This window comes from Lottia gigantea (assembly GCF_000327385.1).
Source record: "Lottia gigantea unplaced genomic scaffold LOTGIsca_10, whole genome shotgun sequence".
NCBI lineage: Eukaryota > Metazoa > Mollusca > Gastropoda > Lottiidae > Lottia > Lottia gigantea.
This window is the reverse complement of record NW_008706747.1, coordinates 2755716-2775410: the sequence shown is the minus strand read 5'-3', so window position 1 is coordinate 2775410 and position 19695 is coordinate 2755716. Positions and strand designations below refer to the sequence as shown.

General features: G+C 36.4%; 3 protein-coding genes across 3 annotated transcripts; 1 reads left to right on the top strand and 2 right to left on the bottom strand.

Moving 5' to 3' along the window:
• Window positions 1-942: 942 nt before the first annotated feature.
• LOTGIDRAFT_229995 (hypothetical protein) lies at window positions 943-11198 on the bottom strand (the record flags this gene model as incomplete). Its single annotated transcript, XM_009046183.1, has 11 exons — window positions 943-1140; window positions 6587-6709; window positions 7045-7155; window positions 7458-7566; window positions 7674-7744; window positions 8353-8499; window positions 8991-9056; window positions 9263-9379; window positions 9532-9695; window positions 9956-10124; window positions 11067-11198. The coding sequence occupies 11 exons, from the start codon at window positions 11196-11198 to the stop codon at window positions 949-951; spliced, it is 1401 nt and encodes a 466-aa protein (XP_009044431.1). The 3' UTR covers window positions 943-948.
• A 1970-nt stretch (window positions 11199-13168) lies between these two features.
• On the bottom strand, window positions 13169-15517 carry LOTGIDRAFT_109240 (hypothetical protein; the record flags this gene model as incomplete). Its single annotated transcript, XM_009046182.1, has 5 exons — window positions 13169-13310; window positions 13535-13741; window positions 14211-14356; window positions 14749-14937; window positions 15314-15517. The coding sequence occupies 5 exons, from the start codon at window positions 15515-15517 to the stop codon at window positions 13169-13171; spliced, it is 888 nt and encodes a 295-aa protein (XP_009044430.1).
• Window positions 15518-16389: 872 nt separating this feature from the next.
• LOTGIDRAFT_211719 (hypothetical protein) lies at window positions 16390-19542 on the top strand. Its single transcript, XM_009046181.1, has 3 exons — window positions 16390-16643; window positions 17250-17363; window positions 17741-19542. Exons 1-3 carry the CDS (start codon window positions 16459-16461, stop codon window positions 18063-18065), a joined length of 624 nt encoding a protein of 207 aa, XP_009044429.1. The 5' UTR covers window positions 16390-16458; the 3' UTR covers window positions 18066-19542.
• The last annotated feature ends 153 nt before the right edge of the window (window positions 19543-19695 follow it).

Sequence of the window (19695 nt, the reverse complement as noted above, 5' to 3'; positions counted from 1 at the left end):
AACTTTCAGGGAACATTGCTTTTTTTGGCGTCATAAGTAAAGTCATGTCCAATTGGTTGCTTTGAAAAAAACCTATTTTTAATTGAGTTATTCAGTAATTCCACAAACAAATCTGATTGGTTGATTTTCTTTATGTCATCTGATTGGTTGATTTGTATTTAACATTCTCAGTGCAACCAATCAGAATCAGTTATTGATTCTATACGTGAAACTAAGTAGTTAAGGAGAGTTTTCCTTACGCAAGTGAAATTAAAGGAATTAAAAGAGGTTTACTTAACTTTTCATGTGCATTGGGGACACTGTTAGCAACTTATTTGCTCCATTCCACGTCTGTGGTTCTTGCAATTCCACTAAAACTGAGCGTTTTATGATGTCACTAATCGCAAAGGGTCTTATAATGTAAGCAAATTTTGTGTTAGTGAGGTCATAAAATGCTTTATTTTAGTGGAATTGCAAGAACCACAGACGTCTGACTGAAAATTGAAATAGTACAAATGAATGCTACCAGTGTTCCCCGATACACATACAAAGTTTAGTAAAGCTCTTAACAATCTCTTTAAAGTATGGAATGGAACAACAAGGGGATCAGAGTTACTATTTAGAGCTAAAAATGTGATATATAATATGCTTATAGAATGTCTTCAACTTTTACACCAAATATTAGCATCTATTTTTTGTTTTTAATCAAAATTAAATATTTTTTCTGTCTTGTGTTTTGATTTGCCATTTGCCATTTGTCTGATTTCAAACACGAACACCAGCAAATCCATTTTTTTTTTTAGGTAGTTTAAGTAATATTGAACACAATGGAAGTTTAGTCTATATAGTTTCAATTACTTCTTATTCTACCTTAAACCAAGAGGACTGCTCCTCTTTCATCTGCATGTGCATGGATATCTTTGCCCAAAAAGTTCATGTTGAAAGAATAAACACCCCAAAAAATCAAATTCAATTCTTTATTTGAGAATTTTCCATAATTAAACCATTCACACAATTTTGAAACTGAGTAAGTGTCTCTGAGGGCGGGGTAGATTTAAACGTCCAGTAAAACATTTGGACATGTTTAACACTTTTGCATTGAATATCTTCGTCTGGCACCGAATCTGATAACTGTTCCTGGAAATTCTTCGGAACCATGTCCTGAAATATATAGAAACGGAAAGTAGTGAAGTACATGTACTCTATTACATACCAAAACTCACGTACACGTACTTGGCCCGCGTACCAAAACTCACATACTTCGTACACGTACTTGAATCACGTACATGTACTTGACTCACGTACATGTACTTGACTCACGTACATGTACTTGACTCACGTACACGTACTTGACTCACGTACAAGCACTTGACTCACGTACAAGCACTTGACTCACGTACAAGCACTTGACTCATGTACCAAATTGTTAAAGTGCAACTTTTAATCTTTTATTTTAACTATGTACTTGACTCAAGTACACGTACTGGATTCACGTACTTGATTCACGTACATGTACTGGACTCACGTACACGTACTTGACTCACGTACACGTACTTGACTCACGTACCAAATTGTTAAAGTGCAACTTTTAATCATTTATTTTAAATATGTACTTGACTCACGTACACGTACTTGACTCACGTACCAAAACTCACGTACACGTACTTGACTCACGTACAAGTACTGGACTCACGTACACGTACTGGACTCACGTACACGTACTTGACTCACGTACCAAATTATTAAAGTGGACATATGTAATTTTTAAATATGTACTTGACTCACGTACACGTACTTGACTCACGTACACGTACTTGACTCACGTACACGTACTTGACTCACGTACTTGACTCACGTACAAGTACTTGACTCACGTACCAAATTGTTGAAGTGCAACTTTTAATATGTTTATTTTAAATATGTACTTGACTCACGTACATGTACTTGACTCACGTACAAAAACTCACGTACATGTACTTGACTCACGTACATGTACTTGACTCACGTACATGTACTTGACTCACGTACATGTACTTGACTCACGTACATGTACTTGAGTCAAGTACCAAATTGTTAAAGTGCAACTTTTAATATGTTTATTTTAAATATGTACTTGACTCACGTACACGTACTTGACCCACGTACAAAAACTCACGTACATGTACTTGACTCACGTACATGTACTTGACTCACGTACATGTACTTGACTCACGTACATGTACTTGACTCACGTACATGTACTTGACTCACGTACCAAATTGTTGAAGTCCAACTTTTAATATGATTATTTTAAATATGTACTACTTGACCCACGTACAAAAACTCACGTACATGTACTTGACTCACGTACATGTACTTGACTCACGTACACGTACTAGACTCACGTACACGTACTAGACTCACGTACACGTACTGGACTCACGTACCAAATTGTTGAAGTGCAACTTTTAAAATGATTATTTTAAATATGTACTTGACTCACGTACCCGTACTTGACTCACGTACTTGACTCACGTACACGTACTTGACTCACGTACACGTACTTGACTCACGTACACGTACTTGACTCACGTACACGTACTTGACTCGCGTACCAAATTGTTGAAGTGCAACTTTTAAAATGATTATTTTAAGTATGTACTTGACTCACGTGCATGTACTTGACTCACGTACTTGACTCACGTACACGTACTTGACTCACGTACCAGAACTCAAGTACCAAAACTCACGTACATGTACTTGACTCACGTACATGTACTTGACTCACGTACCAAATTGTTGAAGTGCAACTTTTAATATGTTTATTTTAAATATGTACTTGACTCACGTGCATGTACTTGACTCACGTACCAAAACTCAAGTACCAAAACTCACGTACATGTACTTGACTCACGTACCAAATTGTTGAAGTGCAACTTTTAATATGTTTATTTTAAATATGTACTTGACTCAGGTACACGTACTTGACTCACGTACCAAAACTCACGTACACGTACTTGACTCACGTACACGTACTTGACTCACGTACATGTACTTGACTCACGTACCAAATTATTAAATTAACTCAAGTACATATTTAAAATAAAAGTTTAAAAGTAGCACTTTAACAATTTGGTACGTGCGTCAAGCACGAGTACGTGAGGTTGGTACGTGCGTCAAGTACGTGTACGTGAGTTTGGATACGTGAGTCAAGTACGTGTGCGTGAGTCAAGTACATATATAAAATAAAAGTTGCACTTTAACAATTTGGTACGTGAGTCAAGTATGTGTACGTGAGTTTTGGTACGTGTAAGTGAGTTTAGGTACGTGTAAGTGAGTTTGGGTACGTGAGTCAAGTACGTGTACGTGAGTCAAGTACATATTTAAAACAAAAGATTAAAAGTTTCACTTTAACAATTTTGTACGTGAGTCAAATACTTGTATGTGAATCAAGTACGTGTATGTGAGTTTAGGTGCGTGGATCAAGTACATGTACGTGAGTCAAGTACATATAGTACAGACTGTACAGATAGCTGAACTTGAGCTCTATCAACTGGTAAAGTAAATATTTAGATAACTATACAGAAAGCTGAAAATAAGCTCTATTAGCTGGTACAGCTAGTACATACATACCTTGGGCAAGCTCAGAAAAATTGAAATCTTATTATGCATATTTGAATATAAGATAAGTGGTTGTTTCAAAGATACACTGTTTAAGGTTTTTGGAAACCTGAAATACGGTACGTGTAAGTGAGTCAAGTACGTGTAAGTGAGTTTGGGTACGTGAGTCAAGTACGTGTACGTGAGTCAAGTACATATTTAAAACAAAAGATTAAAAGTTTCACTTTAACAATTTTGTACGTGAGTCAAGTACTTGTACGTGAGTCAAGTACTTGTACGTGAGTCAAGTACGTGTATGTAAGTTTTGGTGCGTGGGTCAAGTACATGTACGTGAGTCAAGTACATATTTTAAAAAAATATATACGTCCACTTTAATAATTTGGTACGTAAGTCAAGTACGTGTACGTGATGCAAGTACGGGTACGTGAGTCAAGTACATGTACGTGAGTCAAGTACATATTAAAAAAATAGATAAGTCCACTTTAATCATTTGGTACGCGAGTCAAGTGTGTGTACGTGAGTCAAGTCCGTGTACATAAGTCAAATATGTGTATTGAGTTTGGTATGGGGGTCAAGTGCGTGTACGTGAGTTTGGGTACGTGAATCAAGTACTTGTACGTGAGTGAAGTACACATTTAAAATATAAGATTAAAAGGTGCACTATAACAATTTGGTACGTGAGTCAAGCACGTGTACGTGATTCAAGTATGTGTACGTGAGTACCTGAGTCAAGTACTTACGTGCCAAATTATTAAAGTGGAACATTTTATATATTTTTTTGATATATGTACTTGACTCACGTACATGTACTAGACTCAGGTACGAGTCACGTACAAGTACTTGAGCCGCGTACCAAACTCACGTACACGTATTTGACTCACGTACCAAATTGCAACATTTTTAAAAATATATTCTTGACTCACGTACATGTACTTGACTTTCGTACCAAAACTCACGTACGAGTCACGTACAAGTAATTGACTCACGAAAAAATAAATGCCTCGCGTACCAAATAATTAAATTGTGACCTTTATTCTTATATGTACTTGTCTCACGCATTTCACTCAAGTACACGTACTTAACACACGTACAAGTACTTGACTCACGCGCCAAACTCACGTCCATGTATTTGACTCGTACCAAATTATCAAAGTGTATTATTTTATACATTTTTTTAATATGTACTATGTACTTATATACATGTACTTTACTCGCGTACGTATGTACTTGACTCACGTACCAAAACTCACGTACACGTACTTGACTCATGTAAAATTATTAAAATGCAACATTCTATATATATTTGTGTAATATGTACTTGACTGACGTACCGAAACTCGCAAACATTTTTTGACTCGTACACGTACTTGACTCAAGTACCAAAACTCATTCAAGTCTAACATTTCATACACGTTTTTTCATAGGCACTTGAATCACCTGAATATCAAAACTCAAGTACACATACTTGACACACTTGCATGTACTTGACTTCTTACAAAACTCATGTACGTGTACTTGGCTCATGTACCAAATGTGTAACTGAGCTCTATCAGCTGGTAAAACAAACATTTAACCAACTATATATTAGACAACTATACAGATAGCTCTATCGACTGGTATTGCAAACATTTAGACTACTAAACTGAGCTCTGTCTGCTGGTAAAGTAAACATTAGACAACTATACAGATAGCTGAAACTGAGCTCTATCAGCTGATAAAGTAAACATTCAGACGACTAAAAGATAGCTGAAACTGAGCTCTATCAGCTAGAAAAGTAAACATTCAGACGACTAAAAGATAGCTGAAACTGAGCTCTATTGGCTGGTAAAGTAAACATTCAGACGACTAAAAGATAGCTGAAATTGAGCTCTATCCGCTGGTAAAGTAAACATTCAGACGACTACAAGATAGCTGAAACTGAGCTCTATCAGCTGGTAAAGTAAACATTCAGACGACTACAAGATAGCTGAAACTGAGCTCTATCGGCTGGTAAAGTAAACATTCAGACGACTACAAGATAGCTGAAACTGAGCTCTATCCGCTGGTAAAGTAAATATTTAGACCACTATACAGATAGCTGAAACTGAGCTCTATCAGCTAGAAAAGTAAACATTCAGACGACTAAAAGATAGCTGAAACTGAGCTCTATTGGCTGGTAAAGTAAACATTCAGACGACTACAAGATAGCTGAAACTGAGCTCTATTGGCTGGTAAAGTAAACATTCAGACGACTAAAAGATAGCTGAAATTGAGCTCTATTGGCTGGTAAAGTAAACATTCAGACGACTAAAAGATAGCTGAAATTGAGCTCTATTGGCTGGTATATCACATATTTAGACGAATATACAGATAGCTGAAAAGAAGCTCTATTAGCTGGAAAATCAAAAATTTAGACAACTATACAGAAAGCTGAAACTGAGCTATCTCGGCCGGTAAAGTAAACATTCAGACGACTATACAGATAGCTGAAACTGAGCTCTATCCGCTGGTAAAGTAAACATTCAGACGACTATACAGATAGCTGAAACTGAGCTCTATCCGCTGGTAAAGTAAACATTCAGACGACTAAAAGATAGCTGAAACTGAGCTCTATTGGCTGGAAAATCGAAAATTTAGACAACTATACAGAAAGCTAAAACTGAGCTTTATCGGCTGGTAAAGTGAACATTCAGACAACTGTACAGATAGCTGGACTTGAGCTCTATGACTCTCTGAAAGTGATTATGAGATTACAAACCCTTAATAACAATTTTAGCTTTGTGGTTTCGGAAGGGCATGGCAAATCGACAAACCCAAATACCCATGTTGACTATGAGGTGACAAACCCTACTAAAATAAACAATATCAGCTATGTGAACTCTCTGAAAGGAATGCTGAGTTGACAAATTAAAATACCAAATAAACATTATTAACTCTCCGGAAAGGACGATAAGTTATCAGGTCCAAATACAGAACTGTTCCGTGTTCATTCACTTCTAATGTATCGATTGTCTGAACTTTAGGTTACCTGTTTCGTCAAAGATTCAAATTTCATTTGATTCAGTTTAGTTTTGATGGTGGCTTGTAGCTTATCTGTTTTCATCTGATAGAAATCACGGCTGTATTTAGGCAACAAATGTGTATTAAATAGCTGAAAAAGAGAAACAAATATTTCACAGTGGAATAGCTTATTCGGTAGAGAGTTGGATTGTCATCTGCTAGGACAGTGAAATAGCTCAGTCGGTAGCGATGTGGATTGTCGTTTGCCAGGACAGTGGAATAGCTCAGTCAGTAGCGAGGTGGATTGTCGTCTGCTACGACAGTGGAACAGCTCAGTCAGTAGTGAGTTGGATTGTCGTCTGCTAGGACAGTGGAACAGCTCAGTTACTTGCGATGTGGAGTGTCATTTGCATCCTGTACTCATGACCACTTTCATTATTTACAACCAAAGAATAGATTGCTTTCATAGTATCTTTTATTTCCTACCTTATTGATAGCTTTGATGTCTGCTAACCAGCTTTCAGAGTCCTGCCCTGTCTCAACCTGTGCTTCTAATTTTTCATAACTTTCTTGCAATTGTTGGCCAGATTTTCGTGCCTGTAAGAAACGCTCTCAATCAATATGGTTAATTAATGATTTTGTTATGTCTATGATGATTTGCAAGCAGACGGTAAAGAAAGACAACCAATTTTTAACAAGGATAACAACTTGAGTCCATGGTGATTCTTTCTACTAACTGGTCCTTGGCCAAACCTCATGGTTTTACTCTTACCTTTTCTAGCTAGTGGGGCCTTAGTTTAGATAGTCCCATCCCCTTAAGGAATCTCAACTACTGCTTGGAATTAATAACAGGCAAATTCCCTGCCCCATCCAACTCCACTTTGAACCCGTTAGCTCACCTGAACTGCAAGTTGACCTGTGACACAAGTTATACCCTTGGTTCCTTGGGAAACGCCTGATAATTTGATAATACAGAAGTCTTTTATATCACTGGTGTTTCTAACGTGCCTGAAAAACACAAAAGAGGTTGTCTGATGCTAATGAAGACAGGCAACATCATGCAGTGTGCTACGGAAAAATCCTCACAAATTGTGGAAATAGAAATAGACACTTACGTTCCACAACATAGCTCAGACAGACTGTAATCTTTCCCCACAGAAACTACAAAAATCTTTTCTGGTAGATCCTAGATAAAAATTAACCAAAACTGAATGCAACGATGATTTTGTTTCTTTAGTACAAAAATTTCTTTCAATTGGCAAAGTATAAAAGTTTTTTATAATTTTGTTCATGGAACAAGCTGCTGGAATCTTCGATACTTAACTAATCTTTTGATGCATGACAAAAGGCTTTGTCAGTGGCAGCACTAGCCTCTCGAGACTGGGGGTACAAACTCAACTGACAATGAGGGGGGGGACAACTGTTGAAGTTAAATTCAATGTGTTGCATCTCTGATGGAGGCATCTTGACTCTAGTCTCTCATGGAGCTTCTGAGAGGGTCCTTCCAAGAAAATTTTCGAAAAATTGAATTTATTTGGTGCATTATGACACATATTTCGAGGCAAAAATGTACAAAAATCATATCTTTAATTTTGTCAAAAATAAAGTGGGGTACAATTGGGGGTGCAAACTATTTTTCTAGGGGGGTAAATGCTCTCCCTGTACCCTCATTGACGTCTCCACTGGATTTTGTGAATTTGCAAGGAACTAAATGCACGGCTGAGGCATGTAAAAGCTAGATGTAAGTTAGACAAAGTAAATCAAGAACAATATTAATGACTAAAAAGTACTTACATTTTTTAAGGAAGTCAAGGCTTCCACTTCTGGTATTTTTACTGCTTCTTCTAAGGTCAACTCCTCCCTTCTGACCTTACAATTGACCTTAATTTGACCTTGAACTATCTCTTCCACAGCCTTAATGTCATCTAAACTCAGTGAATTCTAGAATTCAAATATGAATACCATATACTGTATAGTTGTGAGTATATTGCACATATCTTGCTCTTATAAGGAATTGCCAAACTGGGGTTCTAAGGGGGTGTAAGCCGACACTGGGACAACTCTCAGAAGAACTGGTACAGGTATCAGAATATTTCTTACCTTAAGGAGGATTCAAACCGTAACTCGCTACCTACTGAGCTATTCCGATGGAGGTGCGCATTGTAAACAGAGGTAAAAACTTTAGGAATTTTTCATGTCAACACTCACGTCTGCCATTTTGTATTTGATCCCCGATGGTCAAGTGCTCAAATGGTGGTTCCCAAAGCAAGAAAACCCGCAAAGCAAGATGTCACTCTGCTCCTGGGTTTGATAGATGATTCTCTAATAGTGATTGCAATATGATCTAAAAAATTTATTACCATTGAAGTAAAATCAAAAGTGAATTTGTCAGGCTGGATAACTGAACCATTTTGTTTGGCATTAACCAGTACCTTCTGTAATGCAGCATTCAGTAGATGAGTAGCTGTATGGTTCTGCATGCAACCCAGTCGATGTTCCTAGTAAAAAATCAAAAGAATATTTTTATTTTATATGTCTCTCAATGGTACACTAATAAAGAATTCTTGAAAAGGAGTTTGGGCTTTGCTATCCCAATATTTTTCAAATTGGAGCAGGATTCAAACCGAAGACATCTAGGTGCCCGGCAGATGACGATCCAACTCGCTATCAACTGAGCCAAATTACCAAAAATTATTTCATTTACCTCATCTAAAAGTAAATTGCAGACATCCTTGACATTGATTTGACCTTCCGTGACCTGGACCTGATGTAGAATATAGTTTTGATAATTCTGGACATCTGAAACTACGCCTTTTCCAGTCTGAAAAAGACAAAATATTTATCATAGAAGAATATCATGAAGCAAAAAAGATTATATGTTATTTTGTGGTCTGAAGCCATTATGTAATGAGAGTGGTTCCCCTTTTGAGCCTCATGATGAGTTGAAATTAATATTAATCATCCCAAAATTACCTGTGTAAAAATTTGACCCCTATCACCAATTTGACCTCCAGCCTCGCTGTAGAAATGAGTTTTGTCGAGGATAATGTAGCCCGTCTGCCCAGAAGCCAAACTATCCGTCAGGTCGTCCTGGTATACAATGGCGGTTACCTCCACATCATTAGGCTGTTCATATACTACAACAATAATGATTAATCATAAATAACTTACTTAAAGCTATCATGCTTTCATGAAAAGTAAAAAAACAAGAAATTAAGACTGCTTGTCTGCTATTAGTCAGCCATAATAACTACAAGCAGTTGAAATAAACATGGCTGCCAACAACCTAAAACCCAGTTATGACGGGCAACTGCATTTAGTTTTATAAATTTTATCAATTATGATTTTTGACATTAAATCATGGTAGCTTTAAGGTGACTAGATTGAGTTTACTCACCATAAGCCTCTTTATGAACCCCATATCTATATTTAAAAGACAGGTTCTCCTTCTTGTAGCTGTATTTATACGAGTCGTCTGTCGAGATGGCGTCTGCTCTCAATCTATCCATGACATCATTGGACAGCAACGGCTTCTGCTTTCTTTGATCCACTGATTGGCTGGATTTCTACAAAGCAAAATAAACATTAATAAAGTGAGAAATATAACAAGGATAACAACTTAGGTTCTTAAGGATCCTGTCTACCAGCTGGTCCTTGCTTAAACATCTTCAAAATGACTTTACTAGGCTAACAACTTGGGTTCTCAAGAATCCTGTCTACCAGCTGGTCCTTGCTTAAACATCTTCAAAATGACTTTACTAGGATAACAACTTGGGTTCTTAAGAATCCTGTCTACCAGCTGGTCCTTGCTTAAACATCTTCAAAATGACTTTACTAGGATAACAACTTGGGTTCTCAAGAATCCTGTCTACCAACTGGTCCTTGCTTAAACATCTTCAAAATGACTTTACTAGGATAACAACTTGGGTTCTCAAGAATCCTGTCTACCAGCTGGTCCTTGCTTAAACATCTTCGAAATGACTTTACTAGGATAACAACTTGGGTTCTCAAGGATCCTGTCTACCAACTGGTCCTTGCTTAAACATCTTCAAAATGACTTTACTAGGATAACAACTTGGGTTCTCAAGAATCCTGTCTACCAGCTGGTCCTTGCTTAAACATCTTCGAAATGACTTTACTAGGATAACAACTTGGGTTCTAAAGAATCCTGTCTACCAGCTGGTCCTTGCTTAAACATCTTCGAAATGACTTTACTAGGATAACAACTTGGGTTCTAAAGAATCCTGTCTACCAGCTGGTCCTTGCTTAAACATCTTCGAAATGACTTTACTAGGATAACAACTTGGGTTCTCAAGAATCCTGTCTACCAGCTGGTCCTTGCTTAAACATCTTCGAAATGACTTTACTAGGATAACAACTTGGGTTCTCAAGGATCCTGTCTACCAGCTGGTCCTTGCTTAAACATCTTCGAAATGACTTTACTAGGATAACAACTTTGGTTCTCAAGGATCTTGTCTACCAGCTGGTCGTAGGAAAATACAACAAACCTCTTTAACTTTATCAAGTATACTGTTCAGACCATCCATATCTATTGTTATATTTTTACTCTGGGCTATGTCCTGTATCATGTCTATTGGAATATTAGCACCATAACGCCCATCAAAGATTTCAAACGCCATCTCTCCTGAAAAATATTTGGAAAATTGCTTTAGGCTTTTGATTTGGCAAGACGTATTGCAACAATATTTCAGAAGAAAAGTTTAAAGCACTAGAAATTGAAGTAGTAAAAGTAAGTAAACTCACTGATCAGAGGCGAGAATTCATCAATGAGAATATTCTTCAGTACTCTCAACTCTTATTGATAAATGCTCAACTCTTGCTGCTGACACAAGTTTGGGATACAAGTTCCTCATCAGGGCAACTAGTTTTAGAAATTGAGTTTCATTTTCCAATAGAGGTCTTAATGTTAGCTAATTGACTAGAGCTCATCTCATACTGCTGACACATGTTTCAGATACACGATCCTCATCAGGACAGCTTGTTTTAGAAATGGAGGTTAACTTTCTAATATAGGACTTAATGTTACCTAATTGACTTAGAGCTCATCATCTGCTGCTTACGTGTTTAAGAATGTGTCATTTCATTTGACATGTGTTTCAGATACACAATCATCATCAGGACAGCTACTGTAGATTTTGAAATTGAGGGAAGTGCGATGGCAAAACTTACAGCAAGAGCCCTTAATTACAGCAATGTACAATGTTTAAAAATTTAGTTTTAGAAATTACCTGAAATTGTGTTAATATCACCACCATATTTGTTCATCATTTTATCAAAACATTTCACAGTTTTTTGTTTATTTTCCTGATAAACTTCACCAGATTTTCTCTATCACTTCTTTAATCTGAAAATAAACCATAAAATTTCGTTAAAAATCAAACTTGGTATAACTCCTCATATGTGGCTGCTAATGTTGAACGGATTAAAATCGAAAGATTAAATTCTGAATATATGTGAGTGATAAATTGGTTCAGTGTAAAGTTTTAAAATCCTCGAACATTGAGCCAAAATAATCGATCAGTGTGTGTCACATGTATGGTACAGTTATAGAATCAACTTTGCATTCATCAAAAAATAAACAAACTTCTTACCTTTGGAAGATTTTCAGGGATTTCTGGGTAACTTTCACCCTGTGAAAAAAAAATATATCAGTATAAATTGGTAAAAGTAATGAAATAAACCTACTTTTCTGCTCCAAAGAAAGAAAAACAGACAATGTTATGTAGTGTACAATGAGGAAAAAATTGCCAGGACAGTGGCCTTAGTGTGTGCAAAGAGGGAAATATTGCCAGGACAGAAGCATTTTCTCACTCATACTTGGAGTGTATAAGACTTCATATAAGATAAAAGTAGAGAAGGCTAGAACATACCAGACTATCTGAGACTTGATCAACCAGACTGATCAATAAACTAGTATCACAGTTAAAAACATCAGTAGTTTGTTGTAAGGCACGATTTACAATCTGACGTAACTTAGACCTAAAAAGAATCAAAATCCAAACTGTCAGACATTTCAGCAACTCTTTCAGACATGTCCAGCAAATAAAGCCAAAATCGGCATCCCTACTTGCCTTAAACACCATTGATAAGAGCTCATTTTAAGCCAAGTCAACGGATCAGCGCCTTGGGAACTTAGTGATGCTATCCTAGTTAGAATGGTTGTTTCTTTTAACTAACTCATTCAAAGAGCGGAGTCCAAAACAATAATAGAACGCATCCTTACCCAAGATCCTCTCTGCCTGGTATCAGCCCATCAGCAATAGCTACAGTTAACATCCGAGAATGATCTGCTAATATTCTATATGCTGTATCTAGCCCGTTCACGTCTTCCGGACCTACTTTACCTCCATATTCTGGAGAACCACTAATCTGAAAAAGATAAACATAAGACTGTATACATATGAACAATTTGTCAACGATTGAGGCCAGAATTGGAACAGACAGAACATGTTCAGAACTCACCAATCGAGCCCTACCATTGTCTTCAATGTGCACAATTTGTAGACAGGGGGGTCTTAATGTCTTGCACTACCAAAATGACCTAATTACTAGGTCTCCCTTTATTTTCTATTATTACTAAGAAGACCTTTCAGTTACTTACATCATGGATAGTCTCAAACAAGGGAGAGAACAAGTCGGTATCATAGTTGGATTTACTTCCCTTTAAGACAGCTGTCAATCTTTCTAAGCCCAACCCAGTATCTACATGATGATTGGCCAGTGGGCGTAAACTTTGGTCAGGTTGTCTGAAAGGAAGATGAAATGAATGGAGTTTTATGTCTACTTTTCTGCACCTGACTGGGAAAATGAAATTTACAATGGTATGCAGTGTGCAATGAGGGAAATTTTGTCCGGACAGCAGCCATTAGCGTCTGTCAATATTAGTCAAATCATACTCCAATTTAAACTTGTCCAAGATCTTACGGATATTTGACAAAATTCTGACAAATAAAACAAGAGAATTTCAAACCTGTTGTATTGCATGAAGACTAAATTCCATATTTCAACTACATCTGACGAATCCATATTGACCAACTTAGCTCCGCCCCCTTCTCCAATATGATCATAATGGATCTCCGTACACGGACCACAGGGCCCTGTATCACCCATGTCCCAAAAATTATCTTTCATACCAAATGGTAGGATTTGACTTTCTGGAATCCTTAAAAAAAGAATAAAAATTCAGTATATGGACATTAAATTTCTTTTTTCTCAAAAAAAATTAATTTGCATACATCTGCATTTTTTGTAAATCTATGGAAACCTTTTCAAGCATGAAAAGGAGTTTTACATCCCCATTTTCGAAACCTATTAGGCTAATAGAAATTAGCAATGCTATGCAGTGTGCAATGAGAAAACCTGTCAGTCTGATAACTATCAATAATGTACATTTTAGTCCAATTTTAGCAAGTAAGCCCCTATGTTCAATAAAGCTGTCTTGATGAAGGTTGTTTATCTGAAACGTGTGTCCACAACATGTGTCAATTGACATGTGTCAGTTGAATCGGACATTTGATTTAAGTTCTGAAAAGTGATACAGATAGCTGATATTCAGCTTTGTCAGCTATTAAAGTAGATTTTTGGCTGACAGTTTCCCACAAAAAACCTCCAGAAAATTGTCCAGAACTCACCCCAATTCCAACCATATTGTTTGAGATTCAATATCTGGCGGTAGATTTAGAGTAGCGTCACCATGAAAATAGGTAAAATACAGCCTTTCCCTTGGTAACTTGTAAACATCAGTGAGTAATTCTAACGCCATTTTACAGGATTCTCTCTAAATAAGAATAACAAACATCAAACAGGGCTGTTAATTTGGCCATAGTTGTCAATCATGATTCGAAGCTAAAAACTGACAAGCTATGAAATAAGCCTTCTGGCAAACAGGGATTTTCATTTAGTTGTAGTTGCCAGACATGTCTGATCTAGAGCTACAAATGCCAGGCTATGATTCTAGACTCCTGACCACGGTCTAATTATGGCAGTGAAATATCACAGTTAGTGGAGATTTGGGATTTTGTCTGCTAGGTGGATTGGAATCCTTCTTAAGGTAAGAAAATTAATGATGCCACAGTCAAGTTTCAAGCTCTATCACCAAAAATCTTGTCCTATTCTTTGATTTTACTTTTCATAGACTACTAACTAGCCATGTCATATCAAAAACATTACCTTAAAGTAATCTCCAAATGACCAGTTGCCAAGCATCTCAAAGAAAGTGTGGTGTGAAAGGTCATGACCTACGTCATCAAGGTCATTGTGTTTGCCGCCAACTCGGATACATTTCTGGCTGTTGACCACTCGTTTATAGTTGGCCATTAGGCTGCCTGGTGGAACAGCTCCCAAAAACAAGGGCTTGAACTAAAGAAAATAAAAATATTTGAGGTGATTTCACTTACTGCCGTTGCTATGGGTGGTGGTGAGTGATGATGCAGTTGAATAGAGGCCCTGCTAATAAATATTCATGACGTTACTTGATCTTTAAAAAGGCCAATCACAGCCTGCCCTAGCTTTTTTTTTATTTTTTTATTGTAAATGTGAACACACATGCAAAACTCATATGAACGCTGTTTGCATAAAGAGAACAATAATCCAATCTCTTTATTGATAAAGTGTCATGGTTAAAATTCGCTGCCTCATACAAAGCTATTTGGATTAAGTGAATTACCGTCTTATCTGAGACGATGTATGCAAACAAGAATATGATTCTTTACTTTCCCAATTCCGTTTTCATTACCTGATTCATGCCAGCATTTGTAAAGTAAGTTCCCTCTCCTTTCCGCTGAGGAATAACAGACGACGAGGGAACGAACAGATGGTCATGCTGATTTTGGAAATATTCTATAAACAGCCTTCGGACATCTTTGCTAGGATATGCGTGTCTGCTTCGAGTTTGATTGACAACTGCTCTTCTTATCAGCTTCTGACGAACTCTGAACATTGCTGACCTTCCAGGTTAAATCTGAAAAATGAAAAGGATGGCACATATATCACAGTGTGCTTCAGTTTATCAACTTTAAAGTGCCTCACTTTTGAAATGGCAACCAAGCCTTAGAAGTGTCTATTTTTTTAAATAATTCATTCTAAATCACCCAAAATTCTCCTCTGCTTCTTGCATTTAAAACTTGGATAGATTGTTATTATTGCTAAGTCTTACACCTTTTAGTTACAGTTACCATGTCCTTTTAGGCATTACTTTATCTTAAACAATGAACACCAAAATAAGTTTGATTTACCTAATATAAATACCAAAATCTACCATAGGGCATTGTATTGCGACATAGTTGAACCACTGTCAGTGTTGAGTTGAAATAAGTTTTGAATCAGTTCGCAGTGTTGCTTGGGAGTTTTATAATGAACTGTACTGAATCGAGGACTGAGATCTGCTCTTTGATTGCAAGTCAAAGCATGACGACTGATCTGATTGGATTTCAATAAATTGGAAATTCACAACAATAACTAAATCAACACAGAGGGACAACTAATCAGCTAATAGCATTTGATCAATTAGGGAAACTTGCCAATTAATCTGCAAAAAAGGTCGATTTTTAATCAGATTATCCTCCATGTTGGTAAAGGGAAATAACTCTAAATTGAATTGGCAGTCAAACTATCCGATAAAAGTAACATTTTCATTGAAATTTTTTGAATAAATAGAGCAAAGTCAATGATAATTTGAGTAGAAAAAACGTAAAAACAAAATTATTTCAAACTAATTAACATTTTGGACCTTTTTTCAAAGAATATTTTCTAAAAATTTCCTAAATTGTCGATTTGTTTAGACTTGTTGTCCCAATTTCATCCGCCATATTGGATTGTTGAAAGAAGGACGTGAAGAGAATTTTCCTAACGTTTTGTGTCATTTCTTCAACATAAATCGCCATGGGTAGGTCGCGAAGTAGGAGCAGATCATCAAGTCGGCACAGACATAGCAGAAATAAGAAAAAACGACGAAATACATCGCGATCGCAGTCTAGAGAACGAAGTAGTCGCCATGGAAGTAGTCGTTACAGATCGAGGTCACGGGATCGAGATCGGGAAAGAGAAAGAAAAAGAAGAGCCGAAAAGTAAACATTTTGTTATTTGCGCCAGTCTTTTAGAAAGATTTAAGATTAAGATATCCCGACCGGATGAACTTTGAAGGGGGATTTTGATTCCATACCCTATTCATTCATTCAGTGAATGATGGGTGTGTCTTTCAAAAGTGATTTGATATGCTAATGGCTATGCATGCAGCATATTATATAGCAGTATTCAAATGCAGTTTGCCGAGTTTTTGATTGACAGCTAAATGTCAAATATAAACACTTGTCACATTAAATTATGAAAGGTTTATAACATTTGGGGGTTATATAGATATATACTCTAGACACTCTAGTCTTCAGCTTATATTCATTCAAGTGGCAGTGAAGAAATAACTATTATTGTTGAAATAAGAAGGGTGGAAATTTTAACTGGAGAGAGAACATTAGGGATGGAAATTGAAAAAGTGGGTATCACTACATGCCCTTTCACGCACCTTGAATAAGATATACTTCCTCATATGAATAGTTCATTTGCTGCTACTAATGTATTGCTAAGCTGTTTTGAATTTCGAGTTTGGGTTTTATGCAGTTTTTTTATAAGACTTGTGTTATGTTTCATCCTAAGATTCTCCATGTTTTTTTCTTCAGAAAACAGAGATCTATATCCTCCAGTAGTTCCAGCAGTGATGATGATCTGATATTACGAGCTAAGAGGCGGGAAGAGGAGGAGAAAAAGGCAGAAATTGAGAAGCAGAGGTTAATGTAAGTGTCAAGCTCGATATCTAACAGACATTCAGGTGCTTTCTATAAGCTTAGATCATGGAAATAGAGGGAGCTTGTTGGGAATGGTTTTAGCCCAGTTTAGTCAATTCCATGCCAAAATTCCAAATAGTTTGTAACTGTGAGCTGAATATGTCCTAGAATGAGAATGTTTGTGCTTGTGCATTTAAAGTTTAATTTGCGGTTTTACTTGCTCTGACCATTATTAGTACCGTAAGTCTAAAACTCTTCTACTGCTAAGCATTGCACACTTACCATGGCATTAATTAGTTAGTTACAGCTTCTGGCGAACATTGGCAGTTATGTTCTTTTTAAAGGGCTCTAATATACTGGACTAATATTTTGGTATCTGTTTTCAGACGTCAAAAAGAATTAGAAGAAAAACTAATCGAGGAAGAGGTTGCTAGGAGGGTGGAGGAATTGGTTGCTAAGAGAGTTGAGGAGGAGTTAGAACGAAGGAAAGATGAGATAGAGGCGGAAGTATTGCGGAGGGTGGAGGAAGCAAAGGCCATCATGGAAAAACAAATGTTGGCAGAGCTGGAGAAACAACGGGAGGCGGAGGTGCAAGCCCAGAAAGTGAAAGAGGTATTACTTCCGACAGATTTTCATGCGAGATATTTTTGGCAATCCTTGAAACTTTTTCTTTTCTGTCCCAAATTAAAAAGAATAATTTCGATTCCCTGATAACATTTTATTTCTGCATTAATCCAAGAATTTCTGATATTTAAAGATTTTGTAATGGTAGACTTTTAAGAAAATTGTAAAATCAGCATTTAAGTTTTTGTAGATTTATATTTGTAAATGACTATTTTGTACATTTTTTTTTTTGTAATTTTGTTTTGTAATCTTGGATCACTGCAACGAATTCTATATTTCTGATGGGCCACAAAATTTTTGAAGATTTTTTTTATCACAAGAATATTAACTTTGTCGGATTTGTATTCTAGAAAATGCAAAGGCCAACTCATCAATGCATAGCTATTTAAATACTACAAAATTTTGTGGCCTGAAAATAAGGTATGCCAAAAGTATGCTCCTTGGGCTATGCTCAAGATTTTTGCAGTTTTGGGTAAGAGTTAAGCATAAGCATTATTATTCCATTTTTGACCCAAAAGCCAAAATTAAAAAATTCTAAGAACTCTGTCCTGAATCGCATTCTGAGCTAGCCATTGTTATAATGAATTAATGCCTTAATTAAACCCAATTCTTTTCAGCAAATGAGCATTTAGCTCGTATCACAAATTTTAAAATAAGTTTTTATCACTTCAAAGCTATAAGCTTAAAAGATTTCACTAATTTTGACCAAAGAGTTTTGTAGGTTAAAAGACAACTTTTGGCTGTCTCAAGTGGATTATTTTTGTTAGAATTTTAATACGCAAATGTTACGCAAGTATAAGCCTTAAATTTTTTGTCAGATACGAGTAAAAGAAAGTATGCTTGCTTGCTTGCTATGTTTCGTCATTTTGCATTCCCATCGACACAAAGGAACAAAGACTCTTTTAAAAAGGCGGTTTGTGTGTTTGTGTTCAAGACTGTACAGTCAGAGGGATTTTTTTCGTTTTTTGTTGTACTCATTTGAGATTGATCTGCACTTTGACCTTTTCTTTTGAACTTTGACATTCATCAGCCATGAACTTTGAACCTATGCATCAATTGGTATTTGCTGAGTGTTCATTACTTCAGTTTTGACTCTAGAGCTATGAACTTTGACCTTCATATACAGTGGTAATGAACTTTGACCTTCACAAGTTAAGAACTCATGGCAGTGTCTTTGAATCTCAGTGACCTACATGTTATGAACTGTGACCTCAAGTCTAAATGAACTTTGACCTACTTGTTATGAACTTGACCTACATATCATGAACTCTTGACCTCAATGAGAAAGTGAGAAAGATTTGCAGGATGGTTAATGAGAAAACACTGTTGCAGAAAATGGCCGTTTGGTATGTACGCCGGTATGGAAGAGAGGTAACACTATGAGCCCTGTATTTACATATTGCACGCAAAACAACCATAAACAGATATTTGTACATTTCGTTTCACTAATATGTTCTGTTTTATTTCAGGTTTCTATTTCGAAAAGATTCAAATCTTCGAAAATTTTCTAATCTCATTTTTCATTCGACCAAAATCAGAATATATTTCAAGGATTTGAAATCTTTCCAACCCCTCTTAGAATCTAGTCATTTATTTCCGTTAAATTTCCCCATTTTGAATTTAGCTATGTTAGCATGCAACTAAGTAATATGAATTTAAAAAACCATTAAAGAAATAATCTTAAGTCTGCATCGAAAAATTTGTTATGGATGTAAAA